At 40.6% G+C, this 20,913-nt stretch overlaps 2 protein-coding genes and 1 non-coding gene across 3 annotated transcripts; 2 read left to right on the plus strand and 1 right to left on the minus strand.

Moving 5' to 3' along the window:
• Positions 1–1,251: 1,251 nt before the first annotated feature.
• Positions 1,252–8,250, plus strand: tex261 (testis expressed 261). Its single transcript, XM_044184675.1, has 6 exons — positions 1,252–1,458; positions 5,240–5,319; positions 5,432–5,585; positions 5,868–5,935; positions 6,076–6,178; positions 6,838–8,250. Exons 1-6 carry the CDS (start codon positions 1,389–1,391, stop codon positions 6,951–6,953), a joined length of 591 nt encoding a protein of 196 aa, XP_044040610.1. The 5' UTR covers positions 1,252–1,388; the 3' UTR covers positions 6,954–8,250.
• On the plus strand, positions 6,500–6,572 carry trnak-cuu. The gene has a single exon. It is a non-coding gene; the product is annotated as a tRNA-Lys (tRNA).
• On the minus strand, positions 7,889–12,141 carry ankrd53 (ankyrin repeat domain 53). Its single transcript, XM_044184674.1, has 6 exons — positions 11,931–12,141; positions 11,473–11,566; positions 10,667–10,866; positions 10,226–10,390; positions 10,013–10,133; positions 7,889–9,628 (listed from the first exon to the last, which is right to left on the minus strand). The coding sequence occupies exons 1-6, from the start codon at positions 11,990–11,992 to the stop codon at positions 9,071–9,073; spliced, it is 1,200 nt and encodes a 399-aa protein (XP_044040609.1). The 5' UTR covers positions 11,993–12,141; the 3' UTR covers positions 7,889–9,070.
• Positions 12,142–20,913: the final 8,772 nt, after the last annotated feature.

Raw genomic sequence — 20,913 nt, forward strand, 5'->3', positions numbered from 1 at the left:
ACATTTCCAACAAAATGCCTGCGAGATCAAAACTAGGAATTCCTGGGAAGAGCGAGGAAGGTCAAAACTAACTTTGGAAATAAGCTCAAATCTAAAGATGAGGAAATTGGTATTATTAATATTAATATGTGCCCTCCAGTCTGTTGGTTTGTTGTAGCATCATGGCTAATCCCAGAACCTGAAGTTGATCTACCCATACTGAATAATAAGAGAAAGAAATCAGGGGATATAGTGAAGGAAGTTAAGACCCATTTGCAACAAGAATGGAGATCAGATTTACAGATTTTTACAGATGGATCAAAGGATCCAGATTCCATTCCTGAATTAAGAATTAAAAAGGTACATGTCAATATTCACAACAGAGATGCTGGCAATATTATGGGCACTTTGGTAGACAATAAACCAGATAACTCAGTCATATGTAGTGATTCAGCAGCAGCTTTAACTACAATAAGAGACATCAAATCCAAGTCCAGACCTGATATACTGACAGAGATTTATCAAACATTATACAGAATTCAAAGCAGGATGTGAGGTGGGTTTTATATAGGTACCAGGCCAGCACACGTGGGTATAGAGGGAAACGAGGAAGCAAATTACTTGGCAAAGAATGCTGCTCATGAGGATAGAGTAGAAATTGCCCTACAATACGGACTGTCAGGACACACTAACAAGTCAGTAAAAGAAATGTGGCAGAATACATGAGAAGAAGAAAAGAAGGGGAGTTCTTATTTTACATTACAGAACAGAAAACAGTGGAAAAAGCAATTATGCCTACAAAAGGAAAGATTCAGCTGCCATAGCCTGGTTGAGGCTTGTGCATTGTGGGCTTAGGAGTGGGCAGGCTCTGATTGGGAAGCCACTGGATGGCAAATGTGAGTGTGGAGGCTCAGAGACAGTAAGACACATCCTCATCCAGTGCAAGAATTACTCACTTCAAAGGAGGAAGAGCTGTTCAAAGACCTATAGGAGCAGCTGGAGAAACTGTGTTTACTCGGCACACTTTACTCAACCTGGACAACTGAACTAAAATGAAGAAACTGATGGAATATCTGTACAGTATTGGAAAATAAGAAATATAGATAACTGTCAAAAGGAACATTAATAGCAAACAACAGAGCCATTGTAGCGTCTAGTCTACCTAATCAAAAGAAGAAGAAGAGGAAGAAAAGATATGTCAGACTAATGCACTTCTCCTCCAACCACAGATGGCGCTACAACCAAACCTTTCCTCCCTTGAGACAAGGCCCATCTTTTCTGCTCTCCTCAGCCTGTGCTGAAAACACGGGGGGAGGAGCTTTGACCGGTTCTCCAGAGCTAGTTAGCAGCCAGCTAGCCTATTTCTGTATTATTTTCATATTTATGTGTGTTGTTTCATATGCAGAGAGATGTGGTTTATTTATTTACTCAGCTGGCTGTCGTTGGTGATCCAGATATCCTTCGTCACTCTAGCAATAGGTAAGTGCATGCCGAGAATCCCTGCAAGTGCTAACGTACTAGCTACTATTTGCTTGCTAATGCTAGCGGACGAAGTCAGCAGGTGAAGTTGCACCATTTAACGTTAATGGGGCTCCGTTTCACAAAGCTGCGGCCGTATTAGCACTGACCAATGTGTAAATAAAATGCCATGCAAATACAAACAGCAATCCTGCCTCAAGAGTAACTTAAACAAGTTGTGTGTGTTAACGTTAATTCACTTAAATACTGATAGCTAACCTACCTACATGTTTAGCTAGCTAGCTTGCCAGTACAGGAAGACAAGATGGGGTTTTTTTTCTTCAAAAATGATAACGTTACATATTTTAAGAAGGTGTACCATAAAGTAAAAGTACAATACTATATTATGGTTAAATTTTTGAATCTCTTAATTTTATACTTAATGATAATTTTGGGAAACACTTCTGCTAGATGTAATGTTTGCTAATAGTTAGCTAAATTAGCATTTAGCGTTCTCTCTCTTCAGCCCTCTAGGGTTTATCAGTACAAATTAATCAATGAGTCGATGCCTCAGCAAATAACGTCAGTGCGGTCATAATGTCTGACATGCAATAAAGACCAGCTGAAGTAGCATCCAGCCGCAGTCTTTAGTAAGAAAGTTAGCATATAAGCTAATAAAAACTAGCCATTATTGCTTCACATCTAACTAACATTAGCTTGGGGGCATTTTCGTTTGTTAACATTTGACAATACAGTAGGTTGGTTGACAAGCTGGCTACCTAACATGTGGCCCACCTGCCTGCCACACGCAGTGCCTTCAATATGTTGAGTTTGCTCCAAAACCTTTACAGGAAACTTGTCAAAGAGACTGCCTGTCCACGTTGCCGGTTAAGTTACCTGGCCACGTAACACCTGTTGCAGCTGACAGGTGTGGCTGCTGACTGTCAAACTCAGTCATACTTGTTAGGTCTCCGTCCTTTAGCTATTTACTCTCTGCATGAGCGTGGCAGCAGCAGAAACAAAAACAAAAAAAAGAGACTGGATCAAGGAACAAGGATTTCATGTTTCCATGCTTGCTAATCCGACTGAAAAGAAAAAACACATTAGATTAAATTATGTCACCACACTCTAATAAGACAACCTCTACATATACTAATGCTATATAGGTCAGTTATGATCCATTCATAAGAACAACTTTTGGTTTGCCAGGTTGTGAAAATCCCTTTGGCTGGTGTCTTCTCTGCTCCAGCATGACATGTGCTTTGTGTTTTTAGCTTAAGTATCTCATAAATTCATTGCAAAGAGCTCTCCAATGGACAGTCACATACTGCCTGGAAAAGTGCTACAGAGTGTCTGTTTATTACCAACATTATTAACATTATTACTGCCCACTCGGCTTCTCAGAAAGTGAGAGAACTCTTGAGCATTTATCAATTTTTTACCAACATTTATTACTGTATTATTACCGAATAGAAAGAGATGACAAAAGCCAAAATGGTTTCTTTCAGCCTGGCACTTCTTATTAGTGGCTTATAACTGATCTGTAAAGCGTTAGGAAATGATTTATTAACCATTAATAAAGACATTAGATACATTTCTAAATGCTTTGTTAATGGTGCCTTATTAGAAAGTGGTACTGACATGATTTAGTAGCTTTCCTTCCTGCTGTTTGTTGTCACTCAGAAGCTGCTTCATAATGTTGCAACAGTGTGGCACTGTAATCAAAACTACGTGAAAGACCATGTGTAACCCGTGAGTGCCTTCAGCCCTACTTTCTGATGTCAGTGTCCTTTGTCTTCCCACCTCTTATCAACTTAGGACCACCAACCTGTGTCAGAGTATCTAAACCTTTCAAACACTAAACATTGGCATCACATGCTATATCAGATTCTTACTTTGCTTACTTTTTCTTAGTCAATATTGCCTGATTTTATTCATAATTTTATTTATTTTTATACCGTATTTCATTCAGGCAGGGTAGATATCACTAGGTTCCTCTAGTAAATCCAGCAAGCAGCAGTGATTTTCAAAAAATGGCCCAATTGGTTGCTCATATTTTATTTATTGTGGTGAGCTGTCCAGTGCTGAGAGGAGGAACAAAGGTTAGGGTGAATATCTGTCTGCTAGCTGACAAATATGGAGTTCAAAAGAGCAAGGCAATTTGCTGTCTCTATTCTTCTCTCTCTTTTTCTTTTGACTCATCTATCTTTGGGAAAGTGCAGATTGCCTTCGTGTGATGAAGCTCTCAGACTCTCCCATGAGCCTCTGCTCTGTGAGCCGTCACCATCTCAGCTCCTGGCATAGCCTACATGTTTTGACTAGTTTGATTGCCTGCCTCCTTTTGGCTGTGTTTGGCCTTCATTCCACATGACTGTGGGTCATGTCTGTGTTGCTGGTGTGTTTTTATTAACTTACTCTAAACTGAACTGATATTATTTGGCCTGTCTTTCTCGCTTTGCCTTGGCTGTTGACTAGGGCAAGGTATTGAATCTCAATAACTTGTGGGTACTGACTGAAATTTGTCTTTAGCACCAAGAACAGAAAACTGTACTAAAGTACTAAAAGTTTCACAGTCTGCTAGCTCTCAGTTCAGTCTGTGCACTGAAAAAATCCTGCTATTTGTACACAGCCCTGGCTCTGTAAATGGGAAATAAACAAAGTGGCTCAGACCGAGCCACACGGCACTATTCCAGCAATGATTTGTGTGTCAGGTAACGTTAAATGACTTACCCACGGAGATTCAGCTTACTTTCTAGTCTGCCAAGATATGCTGCTGTTAGCTATAGTAGCAGGAGAGTTGGGAGTATCGCTCTCTGGAGCTGGTTTGATGGCTCTGGGAAACCGCCTCGTCCTCTCTGGCTGTTAGCTAAGCTAACCCACAACCTAGCTAACGTTAGTTACAATACTTGCAGTGTCGTTGTTCACTGTAGATAATGGTATTTGTCATGGTACTGGATTTCTCCAGAATCACATACCCCACCTTTAAAGCTGGAGTGTGGGACTTTTACATATAAATGAACATCCGTTGCATTCAAGCCCTAGCCAAACGAGTTCACACAATGCTGATTAAGCCTATCACCGCCAGGTAAATCTCTCTGTATTTGGCAATATACCAGAGTTTTTAAATCTGGTGTCTGTGGCGGCATTCCTGCGCTGGCGCGCCGGTAGTGATGCCAGAACTGAAGGGGGGAGCAACCGTTGCCTACGGCAACTAGGAGTATGGCGGAGCCTATATGTCATAAGCACGTGCCGACAGTGTTTATGTAATTACTCTCACTGTCAGAAGGAGGACACGATTTCAGCACTGCAGGTTTAACATTTGAGAACTTTTGAGAACTACCCAGAGCTTTGTAGAATAACATGTTCATATTCCTCAAAGTAAGGTATTGAATGATTATTTTTTTAAGTATCATTTTGGTAGTGGTGCAAAAACTCAGGTATTGTATCATAACCTATTTTTTAAAAAGTTTCAAATAATACCAAGCCCCCTACTGTTGACTGCAGTGTAGAAAACACTATCCTGGTAATAAACAACTATTTAATTCACAAGACACAATGTCTGGCGTGTTCTGAAATGTCCCTGTTATACTAAGAAAATGAACAAATCACCTTTTAATTTTTTGGAACCCTAAATATTAGGCTAGTTGATTTCCAGCAAAAGTGGAAATAGTTTTAACTTGTCGTTCATGTTGATTTCCAGCACAGATGACAAAGAATTCTGGCTCTCTGCTGTTGTTGTTGTTGTTGTTGTTGTTGTTCTTCCTGTTTGCTTGCTTATCACCTTATCTTTGTGTTAATCCAGCTGCTGGCCTGTATTACTTGGCAGAACTAATAGAAGAATACACAGTAGCCACCAGTCGAATAATAAAGTACATGATAATGGTGAGTAAGTGGATATAGAGTGATGTCATTTTCCTTATGCACTTGTTTTTAAGAATGTACTGCAGTAAAATATGTAGTCAACAACGCCTTCTGTTTCTGTGAACGTGTCCAGTTCTCGACAGGTGTGCTGGCTGGTCTCTATGTTTTTGAAGGCTTCCCAGTGTTAATGGTGGGAGTCGGCCTCTTCACCAACCTGGTGTACTTCGGCCTCCTGCAGACTTTCCCCTACATACTGCTGAGCTCCCCAAACTTCATCCTCTCCTGCGGTAGGTTTGATAGACCCTGGCTTTGTATTCTTTATGTCTTTAAACAGAGCAACTGGTATCAGCATCCCCTAAAGAAAATAAAAAACTTAAAATAACAGTAAAGATAGATGCTCATGGTATTTATGTGAAATTAAAAAGACAGCTTCCTTTCGTTCAGTGAGCAAAATAATCTTGTGAGGAATTATTAAGTTGAATCAATGCACATTATCTGCCAGTGACATGTACATGAATATCTTTTACTTTTTCCAACATTGTTTCTTTTCCTTTGTCTTCACTGTTCAGTGTTGGTGGTGGTGAACCATTATATGGCCTTCCAGTACTTTGCACAAGAGTATTATCCATTCTCAGAGGTAATTTCATCCCAGGTTTATGATACCTTGTACAGTCTTTGATATAGTGCTTTTTGATGAATTGGGGAAACACTTTCTGCTATTATAGTTTCTTTAATACTTGTTTTATAATCCTTCATTTGTTCCTGATTGGCATCAAGGTGCTGGCATACTTCACCATCTGCCTGTGGGTGATCCCCTTTGCCTTCTTTGTTTCACTGTCAGCGGGGGAAAATGTGCTTCCGTCTACCATGCAACAAGGAGGTGAGCTTTTTATTCTCTTCAGCTGTGTGTTGTTTTTGATTGGAGCATTGGTAGCAGTTAAGGGTTCAGTATACTTAAAACCAAGGATTTTCAAAGTCTGACACAGTGGGCCCCATTCAGACAAAATCAAGACAACTGTGCGACTCTTCATGTTTTATTGGATTCTCTCTAGCTCAACAATTTCTTAGGAAATTCTTAGATCCCTTACGCTTATATAAACATTTTCACCACCTATTTTTTTGTCAAATGTTGTAATCAAGTGGAAACCATGTCTCTGTCTATTAAAGGAACATGTCACGTCTAGCCCCTAAGCTAATATTAGCCCGGCTAGCTCAGTCGGTAGAGCATGAGACTCTTAATCTCAGGGTCGTGGGTTCGAGCCCCACGTTGGGCGTGCTCCTTTTTTTTTCATTGTGCCTGTGTGGGATCAGTATAGTTTATTTTATCTTTATCTTAAACACAAATTGCATATATTTTACATTACTGCATGTCACTTTCCAAAGCACATAATAAGGTTTTGGACACATTTCCTACCTTCCATAAAAATCCACTTACAGACACTTCAGCCCCCTGTAGCTCTGCACAGGATAAGTGGGTATGGGTAATGGATGGATGGAATTATAAACAATTGTCCTTTTCTTATTTTCTTTTATTTATAGATGATGTGGTGTCTAATTACTTCACCAAGGGCAAAAGGGGGAAGAGGTCTGGGATCCTCCTCGTGTTCTCTTTCCTCAAGGAGGCAGTGCTGCCCAGCCGACAGAAAATGTACTGAGGACCTTGGACTCGGGGTGCAGCCTCAGAGGTCGGGGGTCTGTGAGTGTGTGTATGTGTTGGAGATTAAGGGGAGGAAGGAAGGAAGGACTAAGGAAATTTGTTTCTTGATGGGACTAAAACGAAGCAGTGGCCAAAGTGGGAGAAGAGCACACGAAGAGGACGGACCAATGAACAGAACAGAGCTTCCTGCTGGACGAGTCCACGAGTTTACACAGGCCACGTTCGTCTTTCTTTGTTTTTCTGTCTGTCTGTACTGTCAACAACATCTACTAGAGACCTCACTAAGGGGATCTTGTCTGTAGCGCAACGCTTTAGAGTCATGTTGGACTCCTCCATTTTTTAAGCTTTGGTATTAAAATATATATGCGCAGGGTCTGAAATTAACAGCCACCAAATACCAGTACATTTTGACTTTGGCAGATAAATCATTATCAATTTTCTTCTTGAGATGACATCTGCTGTCATTTCTGTGTTGTAGGTCTCACACTTCATCTGATTCAATACACTAAGCACTAGCATTGAAGACAGGTTAGGAGACAAAATATGATTAGTAAAAACTTTTTGTCTCCTAAGATGATGGTTGATTAAAAATCAGACAGCGTAAAAATACTTTCTGGCTAAATCCTGATGTCCAAGCTTAGATTTTGGTGTGAAGTGATCCTAGAAAGGATAAAAGTGTTTCAGTGAAGGAAAAATTCCACAGGTCGCCACAGAATCGCTTATTAAGATAACATAAGAAATTAAATAAGAAAGGGCAGTCTGAAGTTAAGTTTTAAGGAATCATCTTCTGATTTATGAAGGTGTGACATTGTATAAATACTCTCTGCCCTCCCACTCTGGATTATTTACATGTGGCCACAAAAACGATGCACTTTTTCTTTTCTTTTCTTTTTTTCTTGACTTGCATCTACACTTCATTAATCACCAGCGCTGTAGTCTGCAACAGTTTTTAATTCACAGTAATAACAAACTGATTTTTGTACATTGATCATTGAGTTAACCTGACATCAAAGACAAATGAAAACACTTATGATCGATTCTCTGCAGTGACAAAAGCTGCTCAAAGTGGTTTGATGAAAGTACTATTAAAGAGGCCGAAATTCCTTTTACCAGTTACTGAGTGCGGTTCATCGTAGGCTGGTATGCACACACCTGTATAATACAATAAAAGAGATTTTGTTAAAATAACTCACAAATTAAATGGTTCTTTTCACAGGTTGGGTCATAAGGGCATAAAGGCAAAAACAGATGTACTGATCCTCGTCATGTCCAATTAAATCAGGTTAATTCACCCATTCATTGTTAAATTTTATTTGCGGTACGATGAATTTTCCAACTGTTGTCACACCCTGAACTCCACTCCGTCGTGAGTGAGTGAGTGAGTGAGTGAGTGAGTGTGTGTGTGTGTGTGTGTGTGTGTGTGCGTGCGCGCCAGACTGTCTATCTGTCATTATGTTACCCAGTCCCATGTGGCTCTGTCACAGTGGGTGCACCAGGTTGAGGCTAGTTTGCACTTTGACCCCCACTGAGGTGAGAAGTGCTTCATGAAGTAAAGAAAAAAGACAAAACCACAACACATACACACACACACCTTTAGCTGACAGGCCACAGCTCGCAGTTACACACATGCTGTTGACAAGCCCTCACCTGGATCCCAAGCCAGTTCCCTGGGGGGGATCAGTGAAAGTGCAGGGATACATCTGTGACAGGTGACCCAGTTCACTGAGGTTTTCTCACCTTTCACTCACCCCTCCGTTCACCCCACGTTTGGAGGCGCAGCGTCTGGTGTGTGTGGCATTTTTAATTTTGTCACTTTGAGCTGAAGATGTGGGGTGGCAGGATATTTTGCTAGGGAAGGTCTGCTTGTATGCCTGTTGATACTCTTGATGTGAGACTGAACAGAGTTCAAATGTTAATTTCCACTTCATTTGATATAAAAACTATAAAGACATGTTAAATCTAAAAAAAAATGGCTGCATGTTCTTTCCACCACCTTCTTCCTTGGATGTAAAAATAGATTAAATATTTCAATACCCGATGAGTTTTAATACATTTCTTAAAACCATCTACTAATTTCAGGTCTAGTTGAAGCTCATCCAGTGCAGAGTGTGATGATCAGTAGTGTCTGGGCTCTAGCACCTCAACCAGGTGCATGGCCACCTCTGTCCAGGGGGAGGTGCTCTGCCCCTGGGGGTATCCTCGGCGCTGGACCTCCACGATGTTCTGTGGCTTAAAGTACAGAGGGGACGCGATCCTGGAAGGGAAGGCTCTGGGGAACAACACCCTCTTGAGGACATCCAGAGGCAGGTCAGGGGCGGGGCGAGGCGTAGTGTCCCACTTGGTGATGTACTGAGGCTGCCTGCTGCTGCTGTCCCTCCACACTGTTATGCTGTTCCGGAGGTCCGGCTCTCTGGGGGGCTTCTCTGGCTGGAGGCCCATGAAGATGGTCCAGGGCCTGGAGGATGAGGCTGGGGGTTGCTTGGTGGAGGTGCATTTGTCCTCCTGAGGGCCTCCTGGCTGGTGCTTCAACAGGTGCTTAGCATGTTTTGTGTTTTGATCTGATGAGAGGCACTGCGTGTGGTACTGGCTCATCAGGACTCTTGGGGAGAAATCTTTTAGGAGGGGCAAGCCTTTCTTTTTTGCCCACTCTGCCATCTTCACATCAATAAGTGTCTAAAATTGGACATGAAAAAAGTGATTAGTTTCTTTCTTTCTTTTATGTTAGAAATATGCTGCAAATGTCATAACATGACAGGAGAACGAAAAATACTGACTGAGCTTGAACTGACATTGAATGTTTTTATCTTAAACTTATTAGGGATGTGTCAAGATTAATATTCTTACTACCTGAAACATTTAATCTGAACATTGATCACATTGTTCAAGAATACATTTTATATTTTATTAAGTAACATTTCATTCAGCTGTGTGTTTTCTTATACAAAAAACAGTGTTTTGATATGTAAATGTTTCTCTGATTCTGTCACAGTTTGGGGGTAATTTATGCGTTACCCCATAAATGTTGGAAGAATGGGTTTCCACAACATACAAACTAACCTTTTTCTTGAGATCATTCAGCTTGGCCATGTCCACAAGATCACTGTATAAAGCTTGAACTAGCTTCCTCTCGTGCATTTCTTTCTCCTTTTCTTTCTGCCACATGCAGCTTTTCAGATACCTACACAAAAACACAAGAAGTCTGTCAATTTTAACTGAAACAGTTTGACTGAACTTTCCTTTCTGGTGTGAGTTGTTCTTTTAGCTCTTTACCTTGCTACTTTTCTGTGGCAACAGATGCGGGCCAAATCCAAAGGAGTGTGTCCCATGCTGTCCTTGGCCAACACATCTGCTCCGGCCTGCACGAGGATCTCTGTGCAGTCCAGGAGGCCTTCAGAGGCGGCCAGGTGCAGCAGGGTCGACCCCGAATCTGTGCCACTGGTAATAACAGTAAAAATTATGTAAAAAATCTTCTCAGCTTCATTATCATTAACTACAGTGCCATCGCCATTACTTTTGTCATCATAATCATCATCATTACCATCATTATCCCATGCAGCAGCAGCAGCTATAAACTTTCACCATCATCTCATTGTAATTATAATTTTACTTATGCTTATTATGCTTTCTATTCTGAGCTTCTCTTTTAAAACGCTTTACTTTGGATTGCGCTGGATCCAGCTGACAGAATTTATAAACTAATAAGGCCCTTACACGTTGATGTCGGCCCCGTGCTCCAGCAGGTATCTGAGGCACGAGGTAGTGTTGGGGGAGCTCCTGGAGGACAGGACCATGTGAGCAGGCCTGCGACCCTGGTTGTCGCTGCTGTTGATCCACCCCGGCCTGGACTCCGCCAGGAGCTGAACAGTAGCCAGCTGGCCGTAAAGGCAGGCCATGTGGAGCGCTGACAGACCCTGGAGGACGAAACACAAAGACAAGCACAAAGTGTACTCCCCAATGTTGTTTTCTACTAGAAATTAGCCCGCTTTTATAACCTGTCCTGCAACCTACAAGACCTGAGCTCATACTGAGTCCAACAGCTACAGTTATGTATGCTTTCTCACTGGCGTGGCTTACTGGGACACTTACATGTTATTTCTTACACCCTTGTGATTCTTGCTATGACAAGTCACATGTGCCATGAAAGGTGCACATGTGGAAGTTCAGTACATTTAGTAATGTGCTGTTCAAGTAAATCTTTAAGGTACTGGCAATTGTGAAAGTGTGTGGTTTTAATGAAACAGTAAAATCCCATTTACGCCTACAGAATACTTCACTAATCACATCAAGGTACCCTTCTTCTCAGTTAGTACATCTAAGACTTTTTTACTCAAATTCTGAATGCTTACTTTTTATATTTATGTGGTGGTAGGCCCTAGTTGTTCTTAAGTAATTGGTTGGAGTGGGCTACTGTCTTCCATCACTACCCTATCCCTTCTGCACTGTACTCTTTGTGCCACAGGAGTGGACAAACAACATACAGTGTATCTTTCACCATACTGTAATGTAAATGCGCCTACCTGTCTGTTCACACTGACATCCAGCTTCTCTTGGCTCCCAACAGCAACAGCTGGAAACATTTGCCCGTCTGGGGGAGCTCTGTAGGCAAGTTTCCTGCAAAAATGAAGGCATATAGAAACTGTTGTAAATGCTAGGCTATAAATACTATAAGGCACAATAAAGATTTAAGCTAACTTGACCCAATTTTTTTTTTTATTACGAAGCATTATCATTATTTTTAGGAAAGATTATTTAGCCTATAGCCACGTTAGTCACAACGGAACAACTTTTGTGAACGGTGATTTTCGGCGAGTGAATAGTCATGTAACGTTCAAAATGGCCCATATAACAAACTAAAGCGCTCAAAGCAGCTAGCTTGACTAATGTATAAACATTTAGATTTAGCTAGGCTACATGCACAGAAAAATAACGTATGAGCTAAAATACTCAACGTATTTATTTATTTATTTATTTTTACCAATTTTTACATCTCCCACGTCTTTGTTTTCCGGATTTGTTGACAGGTTCCATGGTTGCCATGGTAACGTGGTAACCGGGAAACGAACCCTGATTTACGACAACTAAGTCACAAATAAATAATGAAACAGTTTTTTGTTGGACTAAAAATGTGAAACAACAAATGACTATACAGTATATTTTAGCAATAGCCCATATATTTTTACTTAAACTAAGGCACACACTAAATAAGATAAGATAAAATCCCAAGGGAAATTGTTTGCAGCAGTTGCAGTACAAAGTAGAAACGAGAGCAAATATGTAGAGTGCAAATATAAAATATCAGTAAGGTGCAAATCCAAAATATACAATATGCCAAAAATATGAACAGTTTAATGATAAGGATCATAAAAATATAAACAGGTTACTGGTACAGTAAGGATCATTCTTGGTGGGAACTCTTGAATAAATTGACTGAATCCTATAGTTATGGTTTCTTCTTTTATGGTATCTCAATAAAATGCGGTACATTCCTCTAAAGACTCCCCAACATATTTAGTATTTGCATGGTATTCTATACAATTTTTAACAGTTAATGAGCATATAATCTTTTACAATCTTTTTTTTCTGTTTGAGTAGCTGATAAGAGAAGCCTATATAGGAAACTAGGCCTTCTTCTTGGTTCTGTGTTGTAAAGTCATGATAGAGCACCTCCAAAACTGTTTATTTGGTGTCCACGTTATGCCTTTTTTCTCTTTTAAATTTGTTTTTTAAAATGTAACTGAAAACTGAAATAGTATGTTGAATTTAAGTTTTAAACTTTTTTTCTTACCTTACTTTTGTTGAAAATAACTGAGCAAACGGGGGCTGCAGATGCTCAAATCAGAGGAGAAAATGTGGAAAAAGCTCAGGAACTGCGCAGACAGCCACCTGGTATAAGAATGTTTTTACTCAACAGCCACACTGAACATGTTTCCTAGATACAGCCTTCATCAGCATGTAATTGTTATCCTTATAAAGCATATTCAGTAATGCCTGTTTTATCTGAGTCAGTGTAATAGCTTGTGACATATGCAGGCAGATGAGTGAGTGCAGGCACGGCAGAAATGGATACGTCCACATCTCTCTCCTCATACATCCCTAGTGTGCTTGTATTGATGGTGTATTAGGATTAGGAGCTCGCACTTGGCCTGAGTAAAGCAGATCAATCCTGCCAACGCTGTGGATGCCTCAGAGTTTGTTCCGCTGCACCCTGGACCTGCTGCCACACGTGAGGCCGATATGAACTGAAACATTTTTATTCTCCATTTCTCTGTGGGGCTGAGGGATTGATGGGCTCATCGGGCAGCAGGCCTCTCTGATCACTGCTATTGACCACTTGACCCCTAACTGAACTGAGTGTGGGCACATATGCACTGTGGAGAACAATGTTTGTCATGGCAGAGATACTATAGTTTGGGTTTACAGTATTTACTTTTTAAGCAAATTAGACAAGTCAGAGTCAGAATTTTGTTGATTCAAAATATTCAGAATCACTTAAATCTACTTTATCGTGGGTTTAAGGTTGTCACTTTCTTTGGTTTCCTAGTTTTTGTTTTTCTCATGTGAGATGGTAAGTGTCATAATGCCCTTAATATAGGCAGCGTCAAACTTCCTTAACCCAAATTCAAATTACAGGAAACTTGATACTCATATTCTCTTAACTGTTTACCTTTGTTGTTTCACCCTTTTTATACTTTCCCCTTAAAATACCTATTATTAAAACATAAAGCATTATTAAACACTATTATTAAAATGTAAAGCAAAAACATGAAAAGAGGTAAAATAAAGATTAAAACAAGAAAATCGACTCAACAACCACCACCATCACCACTCTTATCACCTTCATCATCGCCACAATAACAATTACATCTTTTTCTTTATTTTTAGTTTGTCAAAAAACTCGATGTCCATTTACTAGCTTTTTCTGGAGCTTTTGACCACATCTCACAGTCTCAATCAGTGTCTGGCTAAAGGTACTAAGTGGACATTGAGTTAAGATTGTTTTTCTTTGTCAAACAATTTCCAAAGTCAAGAATTAACTTTGATGCTCAATTTATCATCAATGTTTTATTTGTTGTTGTTTTTTCTTATGACTTTTTGTTTGTCATCCAGTTTGCTCCAAACATAGAAGACATCATCAATGTATCTGCTTGGAAACTGCTGTATGAGCCAGCTATGTTCATTTACCCAACAATAAGATGAGTCAATAAACTTGCTGTATATTTTCATTCAGATCTTTAATTTTTGACCTCTCCTTTTATCCTCTGTCATTCTCTCTTTCTCAAAGCTGTCATGGGCAAGCGGAGGGTCAAGGAAGGGTCAAGGACGGGCCAAGGACGCCTGGCTTTCTGCTTCGAGCTCCAACCCCCCCATAGCCTTCGCCTTTATCACAACACAGCCGTGCCGCTACTTTGGTTACACATGCATGTGTGTGCTCAGAAAGAGTGAGTACGCGTAAACTGCGTGTGTGTGTGTGCACATGAACGTGTGTACTGTCCTTGTGTGTGCATTCGAGTGGAGATGGGTTAATAGTCAGAGAACAGCTCAGCCTCACTAGCATCCTTTGACCTCGGTCACATGTCGCAGAGGTGGTACAGAGCCTTCGTTGTAGAGCTCTTTCATGTTTGACTTTCAGCACAAGTCCCTGGACATCAATCCCCGACATGACCTCTTTCTTCTGACAGTTGAGTGTGTGTGTGTGTGTTTGATTGTCCATGTACTGTATGAGAGTGTATGCTCCTTAAAGGCAGCAAAACCTTAAAAGCTCTAAGTCATGTGACGTCTGTAGATCAGTTTGCAAGAAGATAGATGAGAGTAACTGTTTATGTGAGTGTTTTGACTCTAAGTTCAAAGATGTACCTTCTAACTCCAACTCTCAGTTCTTTTAAATCAGGGCTCAAGACTTTTCTGTTTGCCACTGCATCTTATTAAGTTAAATTTTGGAATATTTATTCATATTTTGCACTGCACTGTAGCTGCGCTGCAATTTATTCTACTGTTTAATCTTTCTTATTCTATTTTAGCTTATTTTAATCCTTTTAAATCCTATTTATGTCTTTTTATATTGCCTTGTGTTTCCTTTAAATCTTGTTTTAATGCCTTTATATCTTATGCAAAGTAATTTGAATTGCCTTGTACTATACAAATAAATTTGCCTTGCCTCAACATTTTTTCTCTCATACTCTGAAATGCTCATTGCATTCAGAAAATACAATGAAACTTGTGCGTGTGTGTGTCTGTGTGCGTGCAGCGAGTGTGCATGCATGCATACTGCACATCCAGTTGGTGCAGAGCAGATTAGCAATGGGCCGATCAAAGCTGTCTAAACCTGCTTAGGGCGAGGATGAAAATGAGATCATGTCCCAGCAGCCTCGTGGCTGGCTCTCCCATTGGTCCCTTACACAATCCAATAGCATCCTATCTGTTTTTATTGGCAGCGCATTAGAAGCCTCTGCTTGGCTAACAGCACCTGACCAATTGGCTATCAGGTCTAAGGGCACATGAGATGGAAAAACATTCAGTCTTGTGTGTTCTATACACTTTTTTTGGTTATGTATAAAATGTTATCCCTCCATTTTGGGTTATTTATTAATTTTTTTAAAGATTTTTTTTTAGCCTTTATTAATAGTAGATAGTACAGATAGACTCGAATCATGGGGAGATCGTAAGGGGGGTGACAACAAAGTAAGGGGCGTGCAAAATAGTTCGTTGGCCAGAATCAACAGGGACATTGGCTACCAAAACACTCTGTTTGTGTTTTTGTCTGGATTTAGCTTCACTTTAAGGGCTCTATGCTGCTCTGTACGTTTGGAAAACACTGTGAACCCTTGGTCTGTTGAAGCCCTATCAAAATATGTTTACTTTACTATAAAATGAAGATAGTTTGTCTGTCATATTTCCTGAAAAGATAAACATTATGGAAATTCAACTGCCTTTGTAGAAACCGAAAACTGGTATGTAACAAGTTTTTATGGAAAGTGTAAAAGTTGTTATCACTGAGTGAGAGTTTCAAGAAGACAAAAGTGATGGAGAGCAGAAACCATGAGCGAGGAAGTGATTGAGAAGAGAAACAGAGGGAGAGAAGACTTAAGAAGCAATAAAGTGAGACTGTGGAAAAGAGAGAGAGAAAACAGAGAGAAAGAGAAGATGAGGAGTAGATACCAGAGTGATCACACAACCTCGATATGCCTTCATATTTAATGAGCCACCTTACAAGGACCCTGTGCCCCGGGGGCTTCTGAACTCTGCTTGTGTAAGTGCGCTGATGCCCTCACTTTCTTCCTCCTCCCTCTCTCCTCTTATGCTCCTTTCCCCTCCTTCTTCCTCTGTTCCACCTCCCTCTTTTGCTTTCCCATCTTTTTGCCTTTTACTCCATCCCATAGCTCCTCCTTCTATCTCTTTTCCTTTCCTCCTCCTCCTTTCCCTGTTCCTCATGTTCAGCCAGCCGGCAGCGCGCTAATGCATCATGGCACATTCTGCAGCTCCGAGTCACAATGCGACCAGGCTTTGCGCAGTGACCGCACGGCGACCTCCCTCAGTATCGCTGCACACAGGCGCAGTGCTGTACCAGGGCCTGTTTTGAGTGAGGGCGGTAGAGGATGAAGGAGAAGAGGAGAATAAGCAGGGCTCTACCACCACCAGGCATGATCAGATCAAATGACAGTGAGATAAATGAATTGCGAGTAGAGAAAGACTGAAGCACCCTGAGATCCCCATCTAAAAGACATTTTAGTACCATGTGTGAATTATTAAAGTGTCAAACCAGTGTGCAGTTGTAGCACATGGAGCACGTAACATGACTAAAGCCTCTGTGATCAGATTATTCTGTGAGTCATGTAGTTTCTCATACGGCAGAAAGCAAATATTTTTGGACTTGTCAGTGACCCAATAGCAGAGCCACTGCTGCCACTGGACATCTAGATTCTCTCAACGATTATCGAAGGTGTTACTTCTTTAATAATCTTTGAGAGGAGAGGAAGGCAAGTAGTTATCCTGACTGTTTCTCCTGCTGCTGCAGGGGTGGTTTCATATCCTTTTTTACCTCTACTCCCCTTTCCCTTTGTCAGGCCATGCTCTTTCATCCATGAGGTCCTGACAGACATCCCAGCATCACACCTAACCATGATCTCGACCTTTTTTCCACATCCCTCGGACACGTTCTTCTCAATCCTCAGAGTTCAGCAGAAATGACCAGGGAAGGAGAGAGATAAAAGGATTGAGATAGTGAGAAAAAGGAGAGGGGGAGGCCTTTAAGGTCAATATGGGGAAAGGAAAGAAAAGGGAGACAGGAAAAGAGACATTTTGTGTGCATATCATTTTCCTATGAATGGGAGGAGAAATTAAACTAGCTTGTGGCAGATCTGTCTCGTTTTATTTATTGGTAGGTCGTGATTACTCTCAAGAAGGCAGCGCGTCTCTCCTTTGTCAGAGTTTGTCCATCTGTTGGTTGTCATATCTTCCAAGTCGGCCTGCCACAGGCTGAACACTTGATAACATCACACTCCACTCTACTAAAATTCGTGTACTAATCTTTAACAGTGGTTGGAATAAAACAGATGCCAGAAGTGAAAGCCAGTTTGGTGCTCGTTACATGCCTAGCAGCTTTGAGCATCATGAAAAACGTATTTTAACTTGACATACATTATTACTACCTCCAGATCTAAAGGATTTATCCTATAATTTAGCATGACCTTCCACATCTGTAAACCAGAGAACCTGATATGAGACTCCCATTAGTTTGCAATCAACGAAAACTATGACGAAAAATATTAATTGATTGATTCTTATTTTTCACGAGTAAGAAACCACTGAAAATGAGAACTATGACAAAATGTAGTAATTTTTCATCAGTGAATAAAAACTAAACAATAATGTGAAAGATGGACAAATGAAATACTACTATTTAATTCTACAACTCTAGGCCTCCACATGTCACATCTTCTGTATTTAACACGTGTAGAAACAGAAAAAATAGAGAGTATGGTGGAAGAACTAAAAAGATAAAGCTGGAAGAGAGACTTTTTGCAAGCTGTCAACCCAATTATTGTTCTTATTAATGGCTTACAACTGATCTATAAAGCATTAGTGCAGGATTTACTGATATTAACAAAGTCATTAGTTACAACTTATAACCCCTTTTTTAGAAAGTGGTACCCAGGTTTTAAAATAAAATGGAAATTCTAGACTAGATACCCAAAAACCTTGTTGGATTTTTGAAATTGTTTGGAGATTTAAAAAAAATCTAGTTGAGATTAGTTCTCACTTTCCGAATTTGAAATCTGTAAAGTGGATATTTCCTTCTTTTCCCCCATGAACCTTCTGCACTTGGCTGTGACCTCAGCGTTTACTCGTTCAGCTGCTGTGTGAACTCACACTCTGGTTGTGTGTAAAGCTGCAAAGATCAACCGCTTAGCAGCACCATTAACAAGGTCAAATTTATACATACTTTATCCAATCCTTTTTCTGTCAGGAGATTGCACTTTAACAGCATCATTGATCACTGCTTTGCACTATTAACCTGCACATGAACACAAAGCCTTGAGAGGTGAACTGAAACGCAACCACCATGATACACGCTATAGCTAGTGTTTATGTCTTATACGTGTTGCATGTGTGTGTGATTGCTTTCCCTTACATGCATGTGTGTTGCCACTGACACCGTGACCCTTTCTAACATGGCAGCCTGTCCTTTTCTATCCAGGTCACAGAGCATTGGTTCGTCCTGGTTCATCAGCAGGGCAACGCTCCACAAAACCCACTGTTCTCGTGACACGCATCCTGATTATATTCATAAAATGTGGTGTTGGTAGAGATAACACCATGCTCATTTTATGAAGCTGGGGAGCTGGAATTAGGCCAAAATAAACACAATAAGTAGGAGGGGGGAGTGTGTGTGTGTGTGTGTGTGGGGGGGTTGTCTTTGAAACGGATGGATGGATAGACAGCTGATCTGATGATCTTCCTCCTATAAATCTAACAGTGTTCTGACAGTTACTTTGCTCTCCAAAGACATACAGCAACCACAATCACCTAATTACCACCTTAAATAATTCAGCAGCATGGCAGCAACATGCAGAAACATTGAAATCCATTTGGAGCGACAAGACTAAAAGGATGTAGCCTCATACCCTGTGTATGACATGTTGATCGCTGTATTATTGATGCTGAGTGTTTTATCAAGCTCAACTGAAACTGAAATGGACCTAAACCCCAAAGACTCAAAAATAAGAACACAGGACATTATTTGAATAATAGGGATAATTAATTGATACCTATTGCTTGTAATGGGCTTCACAGCTCTGTGTAAAGTGCTATTTTGAACACATGCATATACTTTATTACAATATGCCTTTGTGAATCAGCTCATCTAAATGTCATCACTAATCAGTAATGTGTGTGTATGTTTGTTGGGGTAAAATTAATAGAACAACACCTCACTCAGGTCAAGTAAAGTAAATTAATTGATTTGTCCATGAGATGTCCTGGTGTAAAACTAATTAGGAAAAAGAATAGAAGCCAGTTTATGTTCATTTATGAGCATTTTTTAAAAGTACTTTATTGTAAATATTGTTGATGTCAGATGAAAACATCAAAATGTTTACTTTTCAGGGAGAAATAATATAGCCTTGTTTCTCAGCTTGACAGTCAGCATTTTTGACAATATCAGGTTGATTATGAAAAGGGTTCATAAGTTCAAGAGGTTGGAGAAGAATTCCCCTCTCAGCAGATGTTAAAATCCCCAGTGTTGGAGTTAAAATGCTGTTTAAGTTTCAGGCTGCAAAACAACAAGGACACAAAGTTGCAGAGTAGCAGCTGCATGCTGCTGCTGGAAATGAGGTTAATGAGAGCGATGACAGTGAAGAAACACAACAGCAAAGTTGTGGGCCATAAATGAGCTTAATGAGCTTAAAGATGCTAAAGCGCTTCTTAGAGCCAAGGGGAACTGCTGAGTTGGGTGATTATTATCTGTGGGTTTGTCACTACCAGCGACACCTTTCACACTGTCATCTGACCCATTGGTAATATAAAAATATTGATTAGAGCAGCTTTAAGTAAAAGTACAATTACCGACTCAATTGTGAAAAAGAGTGATAACATACTTTCTCAGACGCAGTAAGAATCAGTCTCTCTTGTTATTTCCACCCTTGTACATACTATAAGTCTGTCAGCTTTGTGTGTGTGATCCTCACCTCCCCTGGCATCCCCCACAGCGGCGACACTAAGGTCTGCCACCCTTCCTGTCCAGCTCTTCTTACTGGGGGTCGCGACATTGGCAGGGCACAGAGCAGCGGATTCTGATCCCGTCTGGCATGTTTGGGCTCTCTCTGCATTTCAGTCAAGTCTGCATGCAGACACCTACTGTGCTGTGTGTATTATGCTCTTACAGCTCATCATATGTGTGTGAGTATTTGTATCCGTGACAACGAAATGTGTTTTTTAACACTTCCACACAGCTCCATGTGTTTCGCTGTTGTCACACATGTACTGTATATACATTGACATCAGTTGCAACATGTGGTGTTAGGCCATAAGCCTCAGATACTCTGTCAGATGTACTGTTTATCACTAGGCGTGTGTGTGTGTATGTGTATTATTCTATATACACTCCCTTACATGATCTTATTTAATCTAATTTGAAAATGTGTGGATGCGATACATGTGTGCCTTCATACATTCACATCTGTCTGTCTTCATCGAGTGTTGACGTTCGAGTGTGTAGGCCTTCATGTGTTTTATTATGTGTTCGTATGCCCTCAGGGAGGGAGATATGACCCATAAAGCCAGGCCGTGAGCATGTTCAGTGTTGCCTCTCCAAGTTGAGTGAGGGTATCTCCAGATGCTTGACCCGGGGTCACCTTCACAATTGTGATCGATGTGTGAAAAGAAGTCTGGGCATGAGAAATCAGGGTTAAATCACACCCCTAGACCAGAGTCTGACTCCTCTGGTTCTCAGGTGTCCTCTC

The sequence above is a fragment of the Siniperca chuatsi genome, linkage group LG22 (assembly GCF_020085105.1).
Source record: "Siniperca chuatsi isolate FFG_IHB_CAS linkage group LG22, ASM2008510v1, whole genome shotgun sequence".
Taxonomy (NCBI): Eukaryota; Metazoa; Chordata; class Actinopteri; order Centrarchiformes; family Sinipercidae; genus Siniperca; species Siniperca chuatsi.

Coding starts and splice junctions, on each gene's coding strand:
- tex261 (XM_044184675.1), top strand. CDS start 1,389: ATGTGGTTTATTTATTTACTCAGCTGGCTGTCGTTGGTGATCCAGATA. Junction 5,320..5,431: donor TAATAAAGTACATGATAATG/GTGAGTAAGTGG, acceptor GAACGTGTCCAG/TTCTCGACAGGTGTGCTGGC. Junction 5,586..5,867: donor AAACTTCATCCTCTCCTGCG/GTAGGTTTGATA, acceptor TTCACTGTTCAG/TGTTGGTGGTGGTGAACCAT.
- ankrd53 (XM_044184674.1), bottom strand. CDS start 11,992: ATGGCAACCATGGAACCTGTCAACAAATCCGGAAAACAAAGACGTGGG. Junction 10,391..10,666: donor CACGGGGCCGACATCAACGT/GTAAGGGCCTTA, acceptor TGTTATTACCAG/TGGCACAGATTCGGGGTCGA. Junction 10,134..10,225: donor TGCCACAGAAAAGTAGCAAG/GTAAAGAGCTAA, acceptor GTTTTTGTGTAG/GTATCTGAAAAGCTGCATGT.